At 46.8% G+C, this 21,965-nt stretch overlaps 1 protein-coding gene across 1 annotated transcript in view; it reads right to left on the bottom strand.

Moving 5' to 3' along the window:
• Nucleotides 1-21,965, bottom strand: part of LOC140735276 (otoancorin-like) — a 70,547-nt gene that overhangs the window by 11,434 nt on the left and 37,148 nt on the right. The window contains exons 16-20 of the mRNA XM_073060144.1: nt 20,675-20,865; nt 19,470-19,563; nt 12,230-12,336; nt 7,559-7,769; nt 3,803-3,958 (exon numbers count right to left, since the gene is read on the bottom strand). Coding sequence (XP_072916245.1) covers nt 3,803-3,958; nt 7,559-7,769; nt 12,230-12,336; nt 19,470-19,563; nt 20,675-20,865 — 759 coding nt within the window. The remainder of the gene's footprint in view (nt 1-3,802; nt 3,959-7,558; nt 7,770-12,229; nt 12,337-19,469; nt 19,564-20,674; nt 20,866-21,965) is intronic.

The following is a 21,965-nucleotide window of genomic DNA, read 5'->3' as shown; positions in this document are numbered from 1 at the left end:
CAGGTGCTGAACTGAACAAGAAATAATCTGCACTCTCGTAGTCCTCGTATCTCAGCAGCAAACGTAAGGATAGGAGAGGAAAGGCTCAGTCAAAGAAAGGAGTTTAAGGAGCCTGTGAGAGGTGACGAGAGAGATGGAGAGGTGCAGGGAGGAAATTTCAGAGCTTGGGCCCAGTCTCCTTTAAACCCTCCCCACCTTGTCTAAGAACAACTCCAGTGTCTTCTGTCTGAAGGATGACACTGTGGTGCAGTGGATAGAGCCACTGGCTCACAGATCCAGACACACAGGTTTGATCCTGACCTCCGGCGCTGTCTGTGTGGAGTTTGTGCGTTCTCCCTGTGACCGCATGGGTTTCCCTGATCTCTACCCACATCTCCAAGCCGTGGGTCAATGGGCTAATCAGCTGCTGTAAATAGTTGCTGGTGTGTTGGTGAGGGGTAGAAATCTGGGGAAAATTGGAGGGAATGTGGGGAGAATAAATTAGGATTAGTGTAAATGGTCTGCACAGACTCAATGGGCCGAACAGCCTGTTTCTCTGCTAGGTACCTCCCCAAATTTTCTGCATGCTGGGAATCACCTATTTTTGCTGAGAATCAGAAAACCTGCAGATGTTGGAAATCTGGAATAAAAACGAAATGTTCTGGAGAGACTCAGCAGCTCAGTCAGCATCTGTGGGGAGAGGAACTGTTAACGCTTTAGTGTCAAAGTTCAGTTCTGATTATTTTACATCTTGTACAGTGCAAACAGAAAGGGACAGTTACTGACCCTGTTGTAAAGGGCCCTCTTCCAATCACATTGATGCTACGGCTGAGAAAACTCACCAATATCTCAGGAGGCTAAAGAAATCTGCCATGACCCCGTAAATACGATAGAAAGATTTGTAGATACTATAGAACGAGTGCAGAGGTTTCTATATTCTATAGAAAGCATCCTACCTGGACACATTATGACTTGGTTCCGTAACTCCTCAGCCTGTGACCGTAAGAAACTGCAGAGGGCTGTGGACGCAGCTCAGCACATCACAGGAAGCGGTCACCCTCCACGGACTCTGTCCACACTCCTCTCTGCCTCGGTAAAGCAGCCAGCAGAATCAAGGACTTCATCCACCCTGAACATTCCCTCTTCTCTCTCCCAGCAGGCAAATTTGGGGAGGCATGTGGTGTGGCGGATTAGTGTAACGTTATTACAGCACCAGTGCGCCGGGTTCGATTCCACATCTGTCTGTAAGGACTGTCAGTCTGTCTGTTCTCTGTGACCGCATGCGTTTCCTCTGGGTGCTCCGGTTTCCTCCCACATTCCAAAGGAAAGCACAGTCCCCCGGGCTCAAACACCCACTGTGATAAGTCTACTGAGCCACCCCAGAGGGGGCTGATCGAGCCTCCAGATGGCTGTGGATCAGGAGGTGTGACCCATGGACCATGCTGGGACACAAGCCAGGGCCTGATCAAACCTGGCCGGGTCGCCTGAGTGAGGGTGACTGATGCTGAAACACCTGATGACCCCAGGTTACATCACTGATGATGAGTCCCAGCACATCCCCTGATGTATCTCAGCATCAGGTTAGATAAGGTGAACTCATGACTTCACAATCTACCTTGTTGTGACCTTCCACCTTATTGTCTGTCTGCGCTGCACTCTCTCTGTAACTGTGATGCTTTATTCTGCATTCTGTTATTGTTTTACCTTGTTCTACCTCAATGCACTGTGCAGTGACCTGTCTGTGTGAATAGTATGCGAGACAAGCTTTTCAGTGAAAACAATAACAGAATGCAGAATAGAGCGTCACCGTTACAGAGAGAGTGCAGTGCAGACAGACAATAAGGTGCAAGGACATAATGAGATAGATTGTGAGGTCAGGTGTCCATCTTGTTGTTGTAGGGAATCTCTCCGGACTGTGGGAGGAAACTGGAGCACCCGGAGGAAACCCACATGGTCACGGGGAGACGTACAAACTCCTCACAGACAGCAGCAGGATGTAACTCTGTATTCTGCATTGTTATCATTTCACTTTGAACTACCTTCTCAGGTGTGGCGGGGTGGAGGTGTGTCTCTACCAAAGGAGGTGTAAGGAGCTCTTTCCCTCCACTAGCCTGCAGATCACCATTGGACAAGGTGCAGCTCCTGCTTAGCCCCTGATCAGGGTCATGTGAAACCACGGGAGCAGGTGGTGGATGGTCGTATGAGCAACTGGTGCAGATCACAATTTCTGGTTCTGCGACCGTTGACACCAGGCAGACAATCTCTGAAGAGTATTGATAATGGCTGGGGTCACCCATCTTGTAAAGACACTGCCCAGAAGAAGGCAATGGCAAATCACTTCTGTAGAAAAATTTGCCAAGAACAGTCATGGTCATCAAAAGACCATGATCGTCCATGTCATACAACACAAATTATGATGATGATGTCATACGGCACAGCACATAATAATGATGTCATATGACACAGCACATAATGATGATGTCATACGACACAGCACATAATGAACCCACTTTGACGTACTGATGTCATGAAATGATCAATATGGATGTCATGCAAACAAAGATTTTCACGGTTCCTCAGTACACAACAAGATGGACTCCTGACCTCACAATCTATCTCATTATGTCCTTGTGCCTTACTGTCTAACTGTGACACTCTGTTCTGCATTCTGTTACTGTTATGGGACTATTGAACGGTCCCCTCGTACGATAAGAGAAAATCTGCAGCTGCTGGAATCCCAGAGCAACACACACAAAATACTGGAGGAGCTCAGTAGGTCATCTATGGAAAAGAGTAGACCATTGACATTTCAGGCCGAGACCCTTCATCAGGATTAGAAAGGAAGGGGAGAATCAGAGTAAGAAGTTACTGTTTTCCCTCGTTCTACCTCAGTGCACTGTGCAATGATTTACTCTGTAATGAACAGTATGCAAGACAAGTTAGAAACAATAATGCACCAATTCCAACTCATTCCTCTGAGACAGGCTTTTTCACACAGGGAGGTGGGGATCGGAAGGAACTGGTTGAAGAAAGGGACAAAAATGTTTGGGGTCAACAGCCTCTACAGATGCTGCCCGACCTGCTGAGTTCCACCAGCCATTTATTTTTTTTCTGGATCAAAACATCTGCATCCTCTTGTTTTCACAGAGTCCCAGGTGAGGCCTCATCTCGCACCAGTGTTGGCGTGTTTAATCTGTTGTCCGTTTTGCACACATCTGAATTATGCAAATTATTTATCATATGTACATTGAGACATTCAGCGAAATGCCTCGTTTGTGTAAACAACCAACAGAGTCCAAGAATGTGCTGGGGGCAGCCCACAAGTGTTGCCAGTTGAGAAGAAAGAGAGAGAGAGATGATCTCACTGAAATTTATTGAATATTGAAAGGCTTGGATAGAGTGGAAATGGAGTGGATGTTTTCTATAGTGGGGGAGTCTAGGACCAGAGGGCACAGCTTCAGAATAGAAAGGCATCCATTTAGAACAGAAATGAGGAGGAATTTGTTTAGCTGGGAGTGTGAATTTGTGGAATTCATTGCCACAGACGGCAGTGGGGGTCAAGTTGTTAGGCATATTTAAAGCAGAGGATGATAGATTCATGATTAATATGATTAATAAGGGTGTCAAAGGTTATGGGGAGAAGGCAGGAGAATGGGGTTGAGAGGGATAATAAATCAGCCATCATGAAATGGCAGAATAGAATCGATGGGCTGAACAGCCTAATTTTGGTCTTTTGTTAAGAGTGCTGGGAGTATTCAGCAGACCAGGCAGCGTCTGTGAAGAAAGGAACCAAGTTAACGTTTCGGGTGTTAGCTGCCCCTACCTGCAGTGGAGACCACTCACTGTGCCAACTCAGAGCCGTCACGGTGTCGATGGAGCTGAGATCAAGCTCCGCAATCTCCGCCTCACTCAGGGAGAGCACGATCCGGCCGAGAGCACGTACCTGGTACTTCTTCCAGCCCGGGACAGGGCCCCACACCTACCGGCAAGGCGTCAGTGACACTGTCAGCACTCAACGCTCATTTACTACCCACGTATCTAAACTTGAGATTCATCTTGCAGGCAGCCACAAAGCAGAGAAACTCAACAAGCCCGCACACAAGACAAAGAGACCCTCCCCAACTCCCACCACCACTCCCAAGGGGTGGGACCAGCTGCAGGAGTGCTTGTGGAGGGGCAGGTCTGTCACTGGTCTCCCTAATCCCACTCTCCATACACAAGGGCAACTAACCTCTCCCTCCCCACATCCCATGTCATCCCCCCCCCCCCCGCTCAATGACCCCTTCCTAACTCAGCAACTCTTAATACTAACATCCTCATCCGTGTTCAACATCCCACCCGTGTTCAACATCATGCCATTGGCACATTCCTCAACTTCCACTTCCCCTTCTCTCACTTCCTTTCTCATCCCATCTTTCTCCTCTGTCTCTTTTTCTCCCATTCTCTTTCCCCTCTTTCTTTCCATCTCTCTCTTTTGCCTTCTCATACCTACCTTCTCTTCCTGTCTTCTCTCTCCCTCCTTCTCCCTCAGCCTCTTTCTCCCTCTCACATTCCTTCCCTCTTTCTCTCTCTCCCCATCTGTCTCTTTGTTTCATTCTCTTTCACTCTCTCTCTCTCTCTCTCTCTCTCTCTCTATCGCCCTCCTCTTTCTCTTTTCCCCTTGGAGGAGGTGAAGAAGGTGATTAGTGAAGGTAGAGCCATGGAAGTTGTCGATGTGGATTTTAGGAAAGTATTTGACAAAGTCTCTCATGCTGGGCTCATCCAGAAGATTAGGGCGGTATGGTAATGTAGTAGTTAGCACAATGGTTTACAGTGCCAGCAACTCGGGTTCAATTCCCGTCACTGCCTGTGAAAAGTTTGTATGTTCTCCCTGTGACCACATGGGTTTCCTCCAGATACTGGTTGGTAGATCAATTAATTGGTCATTGTAAATTATCACGTGATTAGGCTGGGGTTAAATCAGGGTTTGCTGTCTGTTGCAGCCTGTCCCACACTGAATCTCAGTAAACTAAAAAAAGATTAAGAAGCATGGGATCCACAGTGACTCGGCCATTTGGATTCTGGCCCAGAGGAACACACCATTCAGCCCAGCCAATCTTTACTAGCCTTTATGCCCAAGCCTTCTCCTGCCTTTCTCTATCTAAATGTAGCAGTGTGACCCTCTGACCTTCTCTAACCTCTCCCTAATTGTTTCAATCCTCGATCATTCTTTCCACATTCCCACCACCGTGGTGTTAAAGATATTCCTTTCCTCCCTCATGTGGCTCAGCATACATTTAAACTGAAATCCCCAGGAGGCTTTTTTCTGGGACGCTAAGAAAAAGAATGGATTAGAAACACTCGGCAGGTCTATGGAGAGAGAGAGTTATTGTTTCAGGGCAAAGATTATTTTATATCTTGTACTCCATAATGAGGACAGATTTGTTACTAATCTTATAAAGTCACACACACAAAATGTGGAGGAACTCAGCAGGTCGGGCAGTGTCTATAGAGAGGGATAAACCTCTAGAGGGAGACATGGCAGCGTAGCGATTAATGTGGCGCTCTCACAGTAGGGGGCGCTGGAGTTCAGAGTTCAAGTCTGACGCCCTCCTCGTGACCGTGTGGGTGTCCTCTGGCTCCTCCAGTTGCCTCCCACGCTCCAAAGTCCTACAGTTAGTAGGTTAATTGATCATTGTAAACTTCCCAGGATTAGGTTAGAGTTAAATAGGTGGGTCGCTGGGCAGTGCGGTTTGTTGGGCTGGAAGTGTCTGTTCCACACTGTATCTCTAAATAAAATAAAAATAAATAACATTTCTAATTGCCAACAAGATACCCTGATGAAAGATCTCAGCCTGAAACATCCAGTGCTTATTCCATATAACCATATAACAATTACAGCACGGAAACAGGCCATCTTGGCCCTTCTAGTCCATGCCAAATGCTTATTCTCACCTAGTCCCACTGGCCCACACTCAGCCCATAACCCTCCATTCCTTTCCTGTCCATATACCTATCCAATTTTACTTTAATTGACAATACTGAACCTGCCTCTACCACTTCTACTGGAAGCTCGTAACACACAGCTACCACTCTCTGAGTAAAGAAATTCCCCCTCGTGTTACCCTTAAACTTTTGCCCCCTAACTCTCAACTCATGTCCTCTTGTTTGATTTATAAAGGCCAGCATACCCAAAGCTTTCTTCACCACCCTATCCACATGAGATTCCACCTTCAGGGAACTATGCACCATTATTCCTAGATCACTCTGTTCTACTGCATTCTTCAATGCCCTACCATTTACGATGTATGTCCTATTTGGATTATTCCTACCAAAATGTAGCACCTCACACTTATCAGCATTAAACTCCATCTGCCATCGTTCAGCCCACTCTTCTGACTGGCCTAAATCTCTCTGCAAGCTTTGAAAACCTACTTCATTAACCACAACGCCACCTACCTTAGTATCATCTGCATACTTACTAATCCAGTTTACCACCCCATCATCTAGATCATTAATGTACATGACAAACAACATTGGACCCAGTACAGATCCCTGAGGCACACCACTAGTCACCGGCCTCCAACCTGACAAATAGTTATCCACCACTACTCTCTGGCATCTCCCATTCAGCTACTGTTGAATCCATTTTACTACTTCAATATTAATACCTAAAGATTGAACCTTTCTAACTAACCTTCTGTGTGGAACCTTGTCAAAGGCTTTACTTAAGTCCATATAGACAACATCTGCTGCTTCATCCTTGTCAACTTTCCTCGTAACCTCTTCAAAAAATTCAATTAAGATTTGTCAAACATGACCTTCCGCGCACAAATCCATGCTGACTGTTCCTAATCAGACCCTATCTATCCAGATAATTATATATACCATCTCTAAGAATACTTTCCAATAATTTACCCACCACTGACGTCAAACTGACAGGCCTATAATTGCTAGGTTTACTCTTAGAAGCCTTTTTAAACAATGGAACCACATGAGCAATACGCCAATCCTCCGGCACCATCCCCGTTTCTAATGACATTTGAAATATTTCTGTCAGAGCCCCTGCTATTTCTACACTAACTTCCCTCAAGGTCCTAGGGAATATCCTGTCAGGACCTGGAGATTTATCCACTTTTATATTCCTTAAAAGCACCAGTACTTCCTCCTCTTTAATCGTCATAGTTTCCATAACTTCCCTACTTGTTTCCGTTACCTTACACAATTCAATATCCTTCTCCTTAGTGAATACCGAAGAAAAGAAACTGTCCAAAATCTCCCCCATCTCTTTCGGCTCCACACATAGCTGTCCACTCTGATTCTCTAAGGGACCAATTTTATCCCTCACTATCCTTTTGCTGTTCCTCTCCATAGATGCTGCCTGACCTGTTGAGTTCCTCCAGCATTTTATGTGTGTTGCTCTGGATTTCCAGCATCTCGTGTTTATAATTTGTTTTATAGTTATTGCTTGAAAACAGCTCTGATGTGAGGTCATCAAGCCAAAAGGCAGACTGTCTCTTTCTCTCCACAGACGCTGCCTTTCCTGTGTTTGTCTGGCTCCTGTGTCAAGGCTTAGCATGGAGGAGACCCCGTCCCACACCTCTTTGGCCTTCTCCTTCAGGGCCTCGAGCTGAGCGATGCTGAACGTCTTCACGGTACCGAGGAGCTCGACGCTTCGTACAAAGGTCTCCTGGGACAGGCAGCGCAGCTCTTGGACTGACCAATAGGAGTTGGCGTCGGCCAGCTTGAGGATGTGGTCGGAGGGTGGGGTTCGAACCCCAGTGCAGCCTGAGGGGAGATGGAGGGGGAAACACTTCATCAGCACAGATTGGTTAAGAGACAAAGAAAGGAGAGGGGGGAGAGCGAGAGAGGGGGAGAGGGAGAATGTGGGAGAAAGGGGAAGAGGGGAGGGGGAGAGGGGGTGTAGGGAGAGAGAGTAAGAGAGAATAAGAGAGAGTGAGAAAGAGAGAGAGAGGGTGAGAGAGCAAGAGAGCATGAGAGACAGCAAGAAACAGAGCGAGAGAGAAAGAGAGTCACAATTTACCATCTTATGATCTTGCACCTTACTGATAACCTGCACTGCACTTTTTCTGCAACTGTGACACTTTACTCTGCATTCTGTTATTGTTTTACCTTGTTCTATCTCAATGCACTGTGTAATGATCTGATCTAGAAACATAGAAAACCGACAGCACGATACAGGCCCTTCGGCCCACAAAGTTATGACAAACATAACTACCTTAGAAATTACTAGGCTTACCTATAGCCCTCTATTTTACTAAGCTCCCTGTACCTATCCAAAAGTCTCTTAAAAGACCCTATCGTATCCACCTCCATCACTGTTGCCAGCAGCCCATTCCATGCACTCACTACTCTCTGAGTAAAAAACTTACCCCTGACATCTCCTCTGTATCTACTCCCCAGCAACTTAAACCTATGTCCTCTTGTGGCAACCATTTAGCCTGGGAAAAAGTCTCTGACTATCCACACAATCAATGCCTCTCATCATCTTATACACCTCTATCAGGTCACCTCTCATCCTCTGTCGCTCCAAGGAGAAAAGGCCAAGTTCACTCAACCTATTCTCATAAGGCTTGCTCCCCATATCTGTATAAACAGTGCACAAGACAAGCTTTTCACTGTATCTCGGTACATGTGACAATAAAAAAGCAATTCCTGACTCCATGGGCACTACCTGACCTGGGTCCAGCACTGCTTGCGATGGCCAGGCTCAGCCATTACAGTGGGACAAGCACTGGACCCAGCATAAACTCAGCATCATTGCCAGATTCCAGCAGTCATTCTGGATTCCCAGACACCCAAATGATACAGCAACATGGACCAACCCACTGGAGTGTGGGACCAAAGGACATAGGTACAGAATTAGGCCATTCAGCCCATTAACTCTGCTCTGCTATTCCATGATGACTAATTTATTATTGCACTCAGCCCCATTTTCCTGACTTCTCTCTGTAACCTCCATTTTCAATACACCCAATGACAGTCTCTACAGCCGTCTGTGACAATGAGTTCCAGATTCACCACCCTCTGGCTACAGAAATTCCTCCTAATCTCTGTTCTATCCTGAGGCTGCACCCTCTGGTCCTAGACTCCCCCACTATAGGAAACATCCTCTCCACGTCCACTCTATCTGTGTCCTCTGGTCCTAGACTCCCCCACTATAGGAAACATACTCTCCACATCCACTCTATCTGTGTCCTCTGGTCCTAGACTCCCCCACTATAGGAAACATCCTCTCCACATCCACTCTATCTGTGTCCTCTGGTCCTAGACTCCCCCACTATAGGAAACATACTCTCCACATCCACTCTATCTGTGTCCTCTGGTCCTAGACTCCCCCACTATAGGAAACATCCTCTCCACATCCACTGTACCTGTACCTGTACCCTCTGGTCCTAGACTCCCCCACTATAGGAAACATCCTCTCCAAGTCCACTCTATCTGTGTCCTCTGATCCTAGACTCTCCCACTATAGGAAACATCCTCTCCACATCCACTCTATCTGTACCCTCTGGTCCTAGACTCCCCCACTATAGGAAACATCCTCTCCATGTCCACTCTATTTGTGCCCTCTGGTCCTAGACTCCCCCACTATAGGAAACATCCTCTCCAAGTTCCACTCTATCTAGGCCTTTCAGTGTTCAAAAGGTTTCAATGAGATTTCCCATCATTCTTCTGAACTTCAGTGAGTATAGCCCAGAGCCGCCAAACACTCCTGGGAATGGAACAAGTCTCTCAACACCTGTAGAAAAATACTAAAACCTCCCTTGTCTTGTTTTTTGTTCTAATTCTGTTCTTTCTTGTTAAAGAACTGTGTACAATCTACGTTCATGTTTTTCTTGTGAATGCTGCTTATCTGATGCGATGTTGCTGTCTGTAAGTTTTTCACAGCGCACATGGACCTGTGCAGATGGCAATAAACTCCACTTTGACTTCAGTCCTTAAGGACGTGAAGCTGGAAGCAGGAACATTGTACAGGAAATTAAAAGGCCTTCAGAAATGTAGAGTATGGAGACTGTAAGCCAGGCCTCTGACACATCACCGTCACTGTAAGGGCCACGCCTTCTGGAAAGATTATAAATCGGTTTATCCATTTATTGTTGGCACCTGATCAAGGTACAGGGAAAAACTCTGTTTTGCATACCGTCCTTACAGATAATTCCATTGCAACAGTGCACTTGGGTAGAACAAGGGAAAACAACAACAACAAAGTTCTAAGTAAATTTATTATCAAAGTACATAAAGGTCATTGGCGTCAAAATGGCTGCTGTGATGTGTCTAGTGCGGTAGTGTAGTGGGTAGTGCTCATCGCTCTCACTTTCAGCTTCCACCGCTGGCTAGCAGTCTTGCATAAAGGAGAGCGGAATGTGTAAGTCTCTCCCTGCCAGTACACAGCCTCTCCAACAGCAAGCCTCATGCAGTGCCTCCTTACTGGTGACACACGGAAACTGAACTCCTTTCAGACTCGGGCTGAACTACAGAGGACGGGGAGGAGGTCTGGCCCCTGCACACGTAGCACACAGGCCCACCAGGGTGGACACACCCTGGTGCTCATGAACCTGATCCCCAGCTACGGGTAAATAGTCCCACAGCCCATGGGCAGCCTCGGGAGACGAAGGCTATGGGAGTAAACCCAGAAAGCAAATCCGTAGTGGAGCCCTAAGGTGGCTGGATGTCACTGAATATCCTTCCAGCAGCTCCTGCAGCCAAGCTGGTGACAAACGTGGTGCTTCATAAGCTTTCCTTTGGTGAGGCCGAGAGGGGGATCTTGACAACTGGGTATCGCAATCTCCGTACCTTCTGCCCAGGCTTGCAATGATCATCATCACCCATTGTCTTTCGAGACAGACGGATGCCAACGACGATACAGGTCATCATATACAACCCCGAGATTCACAGTGGATATAAGAGCACAATAGAATCAATGATTCCGGACTCGTCCGGGCTTGGTTGGGGCTGCCCTCCAGTGCTGGATTGGCGGAATTCCAGGCTGGGCTGCTGGGAACCATCAATTCGTGGGACTTGGACTAAAAATGTGTTTTCTTGCATGACTGTTCATTTGTTCCTCTCATTATTTTGAATGCGCATGTATGTTTTTGTAGCTTGGCCCTAGAGGAAGACTGTCTTGTTCAGCTGCATCCACGTATGGCTTTAATGATAATTAAACTCGATTTGATTTGAAAGACCACTCCCAACAGGACAGAGAGTCAGCGTGAAAAAGACAACAAACTGTGTAAATACTAAAAGAAAAATGCAATAATAATAATAATAAATAAGCAATAAATATCAAGAACATGAGATGAAGAGGCCTTGAAAGTGACACACACATAAAATGCTGGAGGAACTCAGCAGGCCATAGTCGACGTTGACTGTACTTTTTTTCCACAGACGCTGCCTGGCCTGCCAAGTTCCTCCAGCATTTTGTGTGTGTTGCTTTGGATTTCCAGCATCTGCAGATTTTCTCTTGTTTGAAAGTGAGCCCATAGGTTGTGGGAGCAGTTCAGTGTTGAGGTGAGTGAAGTTTTCCCCTCCAGTTCAAGAGCCTGATGGTTGAGGGCTGATAACTGTTCCTGAACCTGCTGGTGTGAGCCCCGGGACTCCTGCACCTTCTTCCAGCTGGGTGGTGAGGTCCACGATGATGGATGCTGCTTTCCTGTGACAGCGGTCCGTGTAGATGTGCTCAATGGTGCAGAATAGAGTGTTACAGTTACAGAGAAAGCAATCTATTTCCCACCCCCCTGGGAAAAAGACTATATCTCCGCTCCTCGTGATCTTACAGAGGTCTGTAAGATCAGCCCTCAGTCTCCTACATTCTGTGGAATGAATCCCAGCCTGTCCAACCTCTCCTCTCTCCGTCTCTCAGTTACTTTCAGTCTAACACAAGTCAGTATCGTTTTCACAGATGGTGAGGTTCTCTGTGGCTACTCTTTCATTCTAGGTGTACGGTATCTATTCTGTGGATTGACTAAGTTCCCCTTATTGTGTCTGCCCTGAACGGAGTGCTTGTTGAACACAAAGATACCTTATCAACAAGTACTTTCCTCACGCTTGCTCTCCAGAGGGTTCAGGGCCGGACAGGATTGGATCTCTAACCGATTCAGGCAAGCAGAGAACAGAAGGGATCGATAACAGCCAGACTCAGACAGAGGGCTCTTTCAGAAAGGAAAAGATGTCAGAGAGGGGGTTGGGCCGCCTGCCAGGGGGTCAGGAGAAGGGAGCAGATTCACCTGAAGACGGGTCCGAGGATTTCATGCTCCCACTGGTTCTCTCGAGAGCGTGGAACACTGCCCGGAGGAAATCCTGAGGAACAGCCGTGCCCTTGGCTTCCAGCGCTGACTGCAGCAAGATGTCGGGGAACTGTAGGCGAACGGACACGGTTAAACTCACTGGGAGAAACACAGCACTGTGCAAAAGTCTTAAGCACGTATAGGGTTCCTGTGACTTTTGCACAGCACTGTATCTGTCAACGTGGAGCGGAGAGCAAGTTTGTAAATCTGGCAGAGCAAAGGATGCTGGGGATGGGGAGGGTGGGGAGCTGCGGGAGGGGTGAGGGACAGGTGGCAGAGGAGGAGTGCCAGGACAGGGGTTGGCACGGGTGCAGACACACCCAGCCCTGAGACACCAGGCAAGGTCATTTGATTTCAAACAATTTTTTAATTGATCATTACAGAATGTCTCTCTGGTGATTCCCTTTCCCTCCTCCTTCTCCCAACCATGAGTCCCCTCTCCCTTCCCCCTTCCCACTCTCAGTCCACAACAGAGACCCGTATCAGAATTAGGTTTATCATCACTCACTTATGTCATGAAATGGTTTTTTTGTGGCAGCAGTACAGTGCAATGCATAAAAATAGTACAGTACTGTGCAAAAGTCTCAGGCACAGTAGTGCATGCCTCACTGAATGTTTCCTCAAACCTTTTCTATTCTCAGCTGCTGGTTCTGCTGATTGCCCATTTAGCACAGAAGAAAGAGAGGGAGGGAAGGAGGGAGGGAGATAAGGAGAGAGGGGATGGATAGAACACTGCTCAGACTCGGGGTGGGGGAGATCCCTGACTGCTCAGACCGGGATGGGGGGAGCCCCACTGTTGGACTGGGTGGGGTTCCTCCCCCAAGACGTAAATCGGTACTGTGTTGCTCTATGACTCAGTGTCATGGAGCATTACAGCACAAAAACAGGCCTTTCAGCCCATCTAGGCCATGCTGACCCAATCTTCTGCCTTGTCACATCTACCTGCACCTGGGCCATATCCCTCCAATTCCCTCCCATTCATGTACCTACCCAAATTTCTCCTCAATGTTGCTATCGACTCTGGATCCACACTTCTGCTGGCAGCTTGTTTCACACTCTCACCACCCTCTGAGTGAAGAAGTTCCCCCTCGGTTTCCCCTTAAATATTTCACTTTTCATCCAAAACCTATAACCTCTAGTTCTACACATAACTAGAGTCCTGACAAAGGGTCTTAGGCTGAAATATCAACTGTTTATTCCCCTCCACAGATGTTGCCTGCCTTGCTGAACTCCATAAGACAATGAGACATAGGAGCAGAATTAGGCCATTCAGCCCATCGAGTCTGCTGCGCCATTTCATCATGGCTGATCCTGGATCCCACTCAACCTCATACACCTGCTTTCTCACCATATCCTTTGATGCCCTGACCAATCGGGAGTCTATCAACCTCCACTTTGAACATACCCACGGACTCGGCCTCCACCGCAGTCTGTGACAGAGCATTCCACAGATTCACCATTCTTTGGTTAAAAAATTCCTCCTTACTTCTGTTCTGAAAGGTCGCCCCTCAATTTTGAGGCTGTGCCCTCTAGTTCTGGATACCCCCACCAGAGGAAATATCCTCTCTACATCGACCTTATCTAGTCCTTACAACATTTGGCAGGTTTCAATAAGATCCCCATACATTCGTCTAAATTCCAGTGAGTACAGGCCCAAAGCTGCCAAACACACCCCTCATTCATGGATTCATCCTCTTGAACCTTCTCTGGACTCTCTCCAATGACAACACATCCTTTCTGAGATATGGGGCCCAAAACTGTTGACAATACTCCAAGTGTGGCCTGACTAGTGTCTTATAAAGCCTCAGCATTATCTCCTACTTTTATATTCTATTCCACTTAAAATAAATGCCAACATTGCATTTGCCTTCGTTAGCACAGACTCAACCTGTAAATTAACTTCCTGTGAATTTTGCACAAGGACTCCTAAGTCCCTCTGCATCTCTGATGTTTGAACCTTCTCCCCATTTAGTTAATAGTCTGCACTATTGTTCCTTTTACCAAAATGCATTATCGTGCATTTCCCAACACTGTATTCCATCTGCCACTTTTTGCCCATTCTTCCGATTTGTCTAAGTCCTGCTGCAATCGCATTGCTTCCTCAGCACCACCTACCTTCGTATCATCAGCAAACTTTGCCACAAAGCCATTACTTCAAATCCAAATCATTGGCAAACAATGTGAAAAGTAGTGGTTCCTATACTGACCCCTGAGGAATACCACTAGTCACTGGCAGCCAACCAGAAAATGCCCCTTTTATTTCCACTCGCTGCCTCCTGCCTGTCAGCCATTCCTCTATCCATGCCAGTATCTTTCCTGTAACACTATAGGATTTTATCTTGTTAAGCAGTTTCATGTGAGGCACCTTATCAAATGCCTTCTGAAAATCCAGGTAAATGACATCCACTGCCTCTCCTTTGTCCACTCTGCTTGTTACTTTCTCGAAGAACTCTTAACAGATTTGTCAGGCAAGATTTCCCTTTAAAGAAACCATACTGACTTTGACTTATTTTATCATTAGTCTCCAAGTATCCAGAAGCCTCTTCCTTAATAAAGGACTCCAACCCTTTCCCAACCACTGAGGTTAGGCTAATTGGTCTATAATTTCCTCTCTTTTATATTCCTCCCTTCTTAAAGAGTAAAGTGACATTTGCAATCCAGTCCTCCGGGACCATGTTAGAAACAAGTGATTCTTGAAAGATCATGACCAATGCATCCGTTATCTCTTCAGCAACCTCTCTCAGGACTCTGGGATGTAATACATCAGGTCCAGGTGACTTATCCACCTTAAGACCTTTCAGTTAGCCTAGCACTTTTCCTTTGTAATAGCAATGGCACTCACTCCTGCTCCCTGACACTCACAGCCCGCTGGCACACTGCTAGTGTCTTCCACAGTGAAGACAGATGCAAAGTACCCATTAAGTTCATCTGCCATTTCTTTGTCCCCCCATTACTATCTCACCAGCATCATTTTCCAGCGGTCCAATATGAACTCTCACCTTCCTTTTACTCTTCATATAATTGAAAACACTGTTACTATCTTGCTTTATATTATTGGCTAGTTTGCCCTCATATTTTATCTTTTCCCTTCTTATAGTTTTTTTTAGTTGCCTTTTGTTGGATTTTAAAAGCTTCCCAATCATCCAACTTCCCACTAATTTTTGCTAGCTTATATGCCCTTTCCTTGGCTTTTGTGCAGTTCTTAACTTCCCTTGTCAGCCACGAATGCCTATTCCTGCCATTTGAGAATAATTTCTTCTGTGGGACATATCCATCCTGTGCCCAGAAATATTCCCAGAAACTTCAGCCATCTCCGCTCTGCTGTCATCCTTGCTGGTATCCTCCTCCAATCCACCTGGGCAAGCTCCTCTCTCGTGCCTCTGTAATTCCCTTTATTCCGTTGTGATACTGATACATCTGACTTAGGCTTCTCCCTCTCAAACTGCAGTGTGAATTCAATCATATCATGATCATTGCCTCCTAAGGGTTCCTTTACATTAAGGTGACTAATAAGATCTAGGTTATTACACAACACCCAAACTAAGATCGTCTTTCCCTGAGTAGGCCTGAACACAAGCTGCTCTAAAAAGCCAACTCGTAGGCATTCAACAAATTCCCTCTCTTGCAATCTGGCACCAACCTGATTTTTCCAATCCCCTTGCATATTGAAGTCCCCCGTTACAATTCTGACGTCCCCTTATTACATGCCCTTTCCAGCAACCTTTGCACCTTGGCTACTATTTGGAGAACTATATATGATTCCCATAATGGTAGTTTTACCCTTGTAAATTCTTAACTCCACCCACAAAGATTCAACATTTTCTGACCCGATGTCACCTCTTTCTAAAGTGTAATTCCATCTCTTACCAACAGAGCCACACCACAGCCTATGCCTCCTGCCTGCCCTTTCAATACAAAGTATATCCTTTGATGTTAAACTCCCAACTATGGCCTTCTTACAACCACGAATCAGTGATGCCCACAATGTCATACTAATTGTACCACGAGTTTGTCCTCCTTATTCCAAATGCCACGCGCATTTAAATACAGCAGCTTCAGTCCTGCATTCTTCGACACTCCCCCAGTATCTTGTGTGTGTTCTCAAGATTTCCAGCAACTGCCAAATCTATTGCATTTATGAACTTCTAGCTCTAGTCTCACCCAACCTCAGTGGAAAAAGCCTCTTTGAATTTACCCTATCCATATCCCACATAATTCTGTATACCACTATCAAATCTCTCCTCATTCTCGCAAGCTCCAGAGAATAAAGTCCTGACCTATTGAAACTTTCTCTGTAACTCAGATCCTCAAGTCCTGCCAATATCCTTGTAAATGTTCTCTGCAATCTTACTGATATCCTTCCTGCAGACAGCTGACCAGAACTGCTCACAGTATTCTGAATTTGGCCTCACCCAACATCTTGCACAACTTCAACGTAACATTGGTGCAGCAGGCAGGTTTCTATGGCAACCCAGTGCAGTTGTGTCACCATTACCAATTCCATTCTTGATTCCGAATGCAGTTAGAGTCTACAGAGTCACGCAGGATCAGGAACGGGCCTTCAGCCGGACTGCTCCATGCAACACCAAGATGCTTCACCTCAGCTAGTCAGCATGTGGCCCATCTCAAGGACCCCACCGTCCAGGCCATGCTTTCTTCTTACCGCTGCGGTTGGGGACAAGCCTTAGGTCCCACGCCACCAGGCTTAGGAACAGTTATTACCCTATCGCCACCAGGCTCTTCAACCGACTAACTTCACTCACCCCTAGAACTTCAAAGATCAAGATATGTTTCTTATCAACCCTTTATAATATGTTTATTATACAGCCCTGAGATTTGTCTCCTCACAGACAGCCAGTAAACAAGAAACCTGAAAGAATCCATTAAAAAAAGACTAACCAACACCTGATGTATAGAGAGAGAGAAAAAAAAAACAAATTGTGCAGAGAATAAAAGTAAGCAAATAGCATTTAGAACTAAAGTGAGTCCTCAGGTATGAAGCCTGGAGCAACCGGAACCTACTTAATCCTCCCGATCAGTTGTATCTGTCCAACTGTCCTTGGAAAGTGAAATGGCTGACATCTCTCTGTCAGTGAGAGGGAGAGCCTGTGACTTGATGAACTGTCGGGTAAACAATAGTTCTTTTTGTTGGGCTGCAGAACATGGTCTCTCTTTGGGTGCTTTCCTGTCGCTTGGTGGGAGATCGGCACTGATGTTTTCTGCTAAAACGGGTGGGGGGGGAGAGGGGGCTTTGGGGTTTTAATGTTTTTCTGGATGCCTGTAAAGAGTAAGAGTTTCAGGCTGTGTACTGTATATATTTTCTGATATTAAATGGAACCACTGAACTATTGAAAAGTTGTTAACTCAGCCACTTCCTCTGGCAGCTTGCTCCACATACGCAGCAGCCTTTGTGTAAAAATAACTGCCCCTCAAGTTCCTGTTGAGTCTCTCCCCTCTCGCCTCAAACCTCTACCCTCTGTGGTTTGACAACTCTATCGTCTTCCCTGAACATGGATTGGCTTTTTCACTGGGGTTTCGGGGAAGCAGGAATGCTCGGAAGTTTGGGGATCTGGCGTGTCATTGAAAGGCCTACAGATGTACAGTGGAGAGCATTCTGACTGGCTGCATCACCACCCGGATGGCCGAGGTCCTGGGGAGTGGTGGGAATCAGCGCCAGTTCCGTCACGGGGATGGCTCTCCCCACCATCTACAAGATGTGATGTCTCAGGAACATGACGTTCATCACCAGGGCCCCTCCTTGATGCTCGAGTCATGCCGTGGGTACGGAAGCCAGAAGACCCACACCTCGAGGTTTAACAACTGCTCCTGTCCCACTGCTTTTCCTTGAACTGACCCAAACAACCCTCACACTACTTCTGACTGTAACTCCCTCTACTTGCACTGATGTTGTTAAGCTTATTTTCTTGTGTGAGTTAAGTACAAATGATATTAATTTCAGATCATAAGATATAGGAGAAGAACTAGATCATTTGACCCAACACGAGGAAATCTGCAGATGCTGGAAATTCAAACAACAACACACACAAAATGCTGGTGGAACACAGCAGGCCAGGCAGCATCTATAGGGAGAAGCACTGTCGATGTTTCGGGCCGAGACCCTTCGTCAGGGTCCTGAGTCCTGACGAAGGGTCTCGGCCCGAAACGTCGACAGCGCTTCTCCCCATTTGGTTTGCTCTGTCTTTCATCATGACTGATACATTTCCCTCTCAATCCAATCTCCTGCCTTCTCCCCATAACCTTTCACACCCTGACTAATCCAAGAGCCTATCAATCTCCATGTTAAATACACCCAGTGACTTGGCCTCCACAGCCGTCTGTAACAAAGAATTCCACAGATTCTCCACTCTCTGGCTAAAGAAATTCCTCCTCATCTCCATTCAAAATGGGTGCCCCTCTGTTCTGAGGCTGTGCCCTCTGGTCCTAGCCTCCCCCACTGTAGGAAACATCCTCTCCACATCCACTCTACCCGGGCCTTTCAACATTAAATAGGTTTCAATGACATCCCCCCTCATTCTTCTAAATTTCAGTGAGTACACGCCCAGAGCCATCAATAGTTGCTCATACGATAACCCTTTCACTCCCGGAATCATTCTTGTGAACCTCCTCTGACTTCTCTCCAATGTCAGCACATCCTTTCTTAACTTGGGTGCCCAGAACTTCCCACAATACTCCAAGTGAGGCCCCACCAGTGCCTTATAAAGCATCAGCATTGCATGCTTGCTTTTATAGTCTAGTCCTCTCGAAATGAATGCTAACAATGCATTTGCCTTCCTCACCGCTGACTCAACCTGTAAATGTGAGTTTGTAATGTTCTGTGTTACTGCCGCTAGAAGATAATTTTCATGACATTTATACCCTGGGGACGCATGCTCATGCATGGTCCCAAGCCTGGCTGTGGAAGGAGGGTTGGGCATGGGACTAGCAAACCCAGAGCTCCAGAAACACCCACAGAAGCTCCATAGACCTCGTCCCTGGGAGGGGAAGCATCTTCAACGATGGGCTACACCTGGGGACAGCTTGGAAGACTGGCCCAGGACAGAGAGCTGTGGTGAGCTGCTGTCGGTGGCCTTTGCCCCAGTAGGGGTATTGGGCTTAAGAAGCAGAAGAAGAATGTACAGAATGCCCACAACAATAAACTTGAACTTAACTCTGACAGTAAGACACAGCGCAGACGGGTGGTACCTTCTCAGCAACCGTGGTAAGGTCCTCCTTTGACAAGAGTGTAACCAGGAGTCCCAGATCCTGCATCAGCTCTGGCGGCCACACGGCTGGATCGCTGTTACAGAAACACAGGGAGATCTGGGAACTCAGTGGACTTCTGACTAGAGGTATTCGGGGGTGTCGGGCAAAGACAGTGTTAGATCTCTGCTTTAACTGGGAGTGGTCTAGTGACTACATACCCCAAACCTTCGCCACATATGTATGTTCATTGCCCTCCCCACAAGAGATTCTGCCTCAGAATCAGAATCAGGTTTAATATCACTGGCAAATGTTGTGATATTTGTTGTTATACGACAGCAGTACATAATAATAAAAACTGTAAATCACAGTAAACAGCATGTGTATATATAAAGTTAAATTAATTAAGTGCAAAAAGAGAATAAAACTGGTGAGGTGGTGTTCGTGGGTTCATTGTCCATTCAGGACCAGGAAGGCAGAGGGGAAGAAGCTGTTCCTGAATTGCTGAGTGTGTAGTTCCTTCAAGTTCCTGTAGCTCCGCCTTGCTGGTAGCAGGCCATGGCATCTTCCCACAGCTCCCATCATGCAGGAGATGCAGAAGCCAGAGGTCCCACACCACCAGGTTCAGGAACTGCGACTTCGCTTCAATGATACGGTTCCTGAACCAACCGGCACAACCTTAATCTCTAAAGTTTATCTCCACCATGTCCACACTGCACTAAAACTGACCTTAGTCATTTGTTCTTAGTGAGTTCTTTGTTGTACAAATTGTGTTTAATTTATACTTGGAGAGAACTGCAAGGTTGAGATTAGCACAATGCTCTATAGTGTCAGCGATGGCGGGTTCAATTCCCTCCACTGTCTGTAAGGAGTTTGTACGTCCCCCGTGACTGTGTGAGTTTCCTCAGGGTCTCTGGGTTCCTCCCGCAGTCCAGGTTAGGATTAGTAAACTGTGGACATGCTACGCTGGTGTTGGAAGCCCCAGCTCATCCTGGGACTGTGCTGGTTGTTGACCCATCCATTTCACTGTACACATGACATACAAAGCTAATATTTTTTCATTATCTTTAGTTTAATTTATGTTTTAATCAGCTACTCTGTGCCTGTGATGCTGCTGTAAGTCTCTCATTATGCATACATTGTCTTGTGCAGATGACAATAAACTCACTTTTGGCTTTCTTTGGGTAACAAACAATCTTCTGCCTTACCCGTAATATTCCTGGATTTTATTTCTAACTTCGCTCTTCTGGGCGGGGCTGAGCTTCGTACAAGTCCTGAACTGCATGAGGGCTTCATTCATGGCCTTGTGGGAAATGTTGGTCCTTATGAACTCGGGTGACAGATGGCAGATGGTTCTGCCCAGGACATCGACATCATATTCGTCCAGCAGTCTGTAGTCCTGAAGAATGTGAAAATGAACTTTCACCCATTTGCTTTAACAAGACAGCTGGAGTTGTGGTTGCTCTGGGGTGGAGCTGCCAGCAGACGTAGTGCATGTGGCTTTGATTGCAACATTTAAAGAAAAGCTTGGATAAGTACAGAAACACCACAGATTCAGCAGATGCTGGAAATCCAGAGCAATGCACACAAGATGCTGGAGGAACTCAGCAGGTCAGGCAACATCTATGGAAAAGAATAAGCAGTTGACGTTTGGGGCCGAGACCCTTCCTGAGGACTGGACAGGAAGGGGGAAGACACCTGAATTAAAAGGTGGGTTGGGGAGGAAGGAGTGCGAGTGAGAAAGTGATAGGTGAGACAAGCTGAGTGGGTGGGGGAGGGGGTGATGTGAGAAGCTGGGCGGTGATTGGCAGAAAAGGTCAAAGGCTGAAGAAGAAAGAATCTGATAGGAGAGGTGAGTGGACCATAGGAGAAAAGGAAGGAGGAGGGGTACCAAAGGGAAGCTATGAATCTAGTCCAGGTACAGATCGATGGGACTAAGCAGAATAATTGTTTGCCACGGACTAGATGGGCCAAATTATTTCTGTGCTATGTGACTCTGTGTGGGCTCATCCAGGCTTCATCTCTGTAACTCCTCCAGCTCACCAACCTCCCAGACTCCCGCACATCTCCCGATACTAGCCACCTGAATGTCCGGCCCGCCCTCTTCCACCACCCCAGCATTTCAATTGGCCCCCCATTGTCAACAGAACGCTCAGCTACCCCGATCAGAATCAGGTTTAGTGAGATCTTCCATCAGCTGGGGTCGACCATGGACGTTGCGTCCCAGTTGTCTACATTTGTTACGCCAGCCAGGACTGTGCGATACGGGGAGCAAGCTGTTGTTACGCCAGCCAGGACTGTGCGATACGGGGAACAGGCTGTTGTTACGCCAGCCAGGACAGTGTGATACGGGGAGCAAGCTGTTGTTACGCCAGCCAGGACAGTGTGATACGGGGAGCAAGCTGTTGTTACGCCAGCCAGGACAGTGTGATACGGGGAACAGGCTGTTGTTACGCCAGCCAGGACAGTGTGATACGGGGAACAGGCTGTTGTTACGCC

Source organism: Hemitrygon akajei, chromosome 11 (genome assembly GCF_048418815.1).
Source record: "Hemitrygon akajei chromosome 11, sHemAka1.3, whole genome shotgun sequence".
NCBI lineage: Eukaryota > Metazoa > Chordata > Chondrichthyes > Myliobatiformes > Dasyatidae > Hemitrygon > Hemitrygon akajei.
The sequence above is the reverse complement of the archived record's forward strand: the minus strand, read 5'-3'. Positions and strand labels throughout refer to the sequence as shown.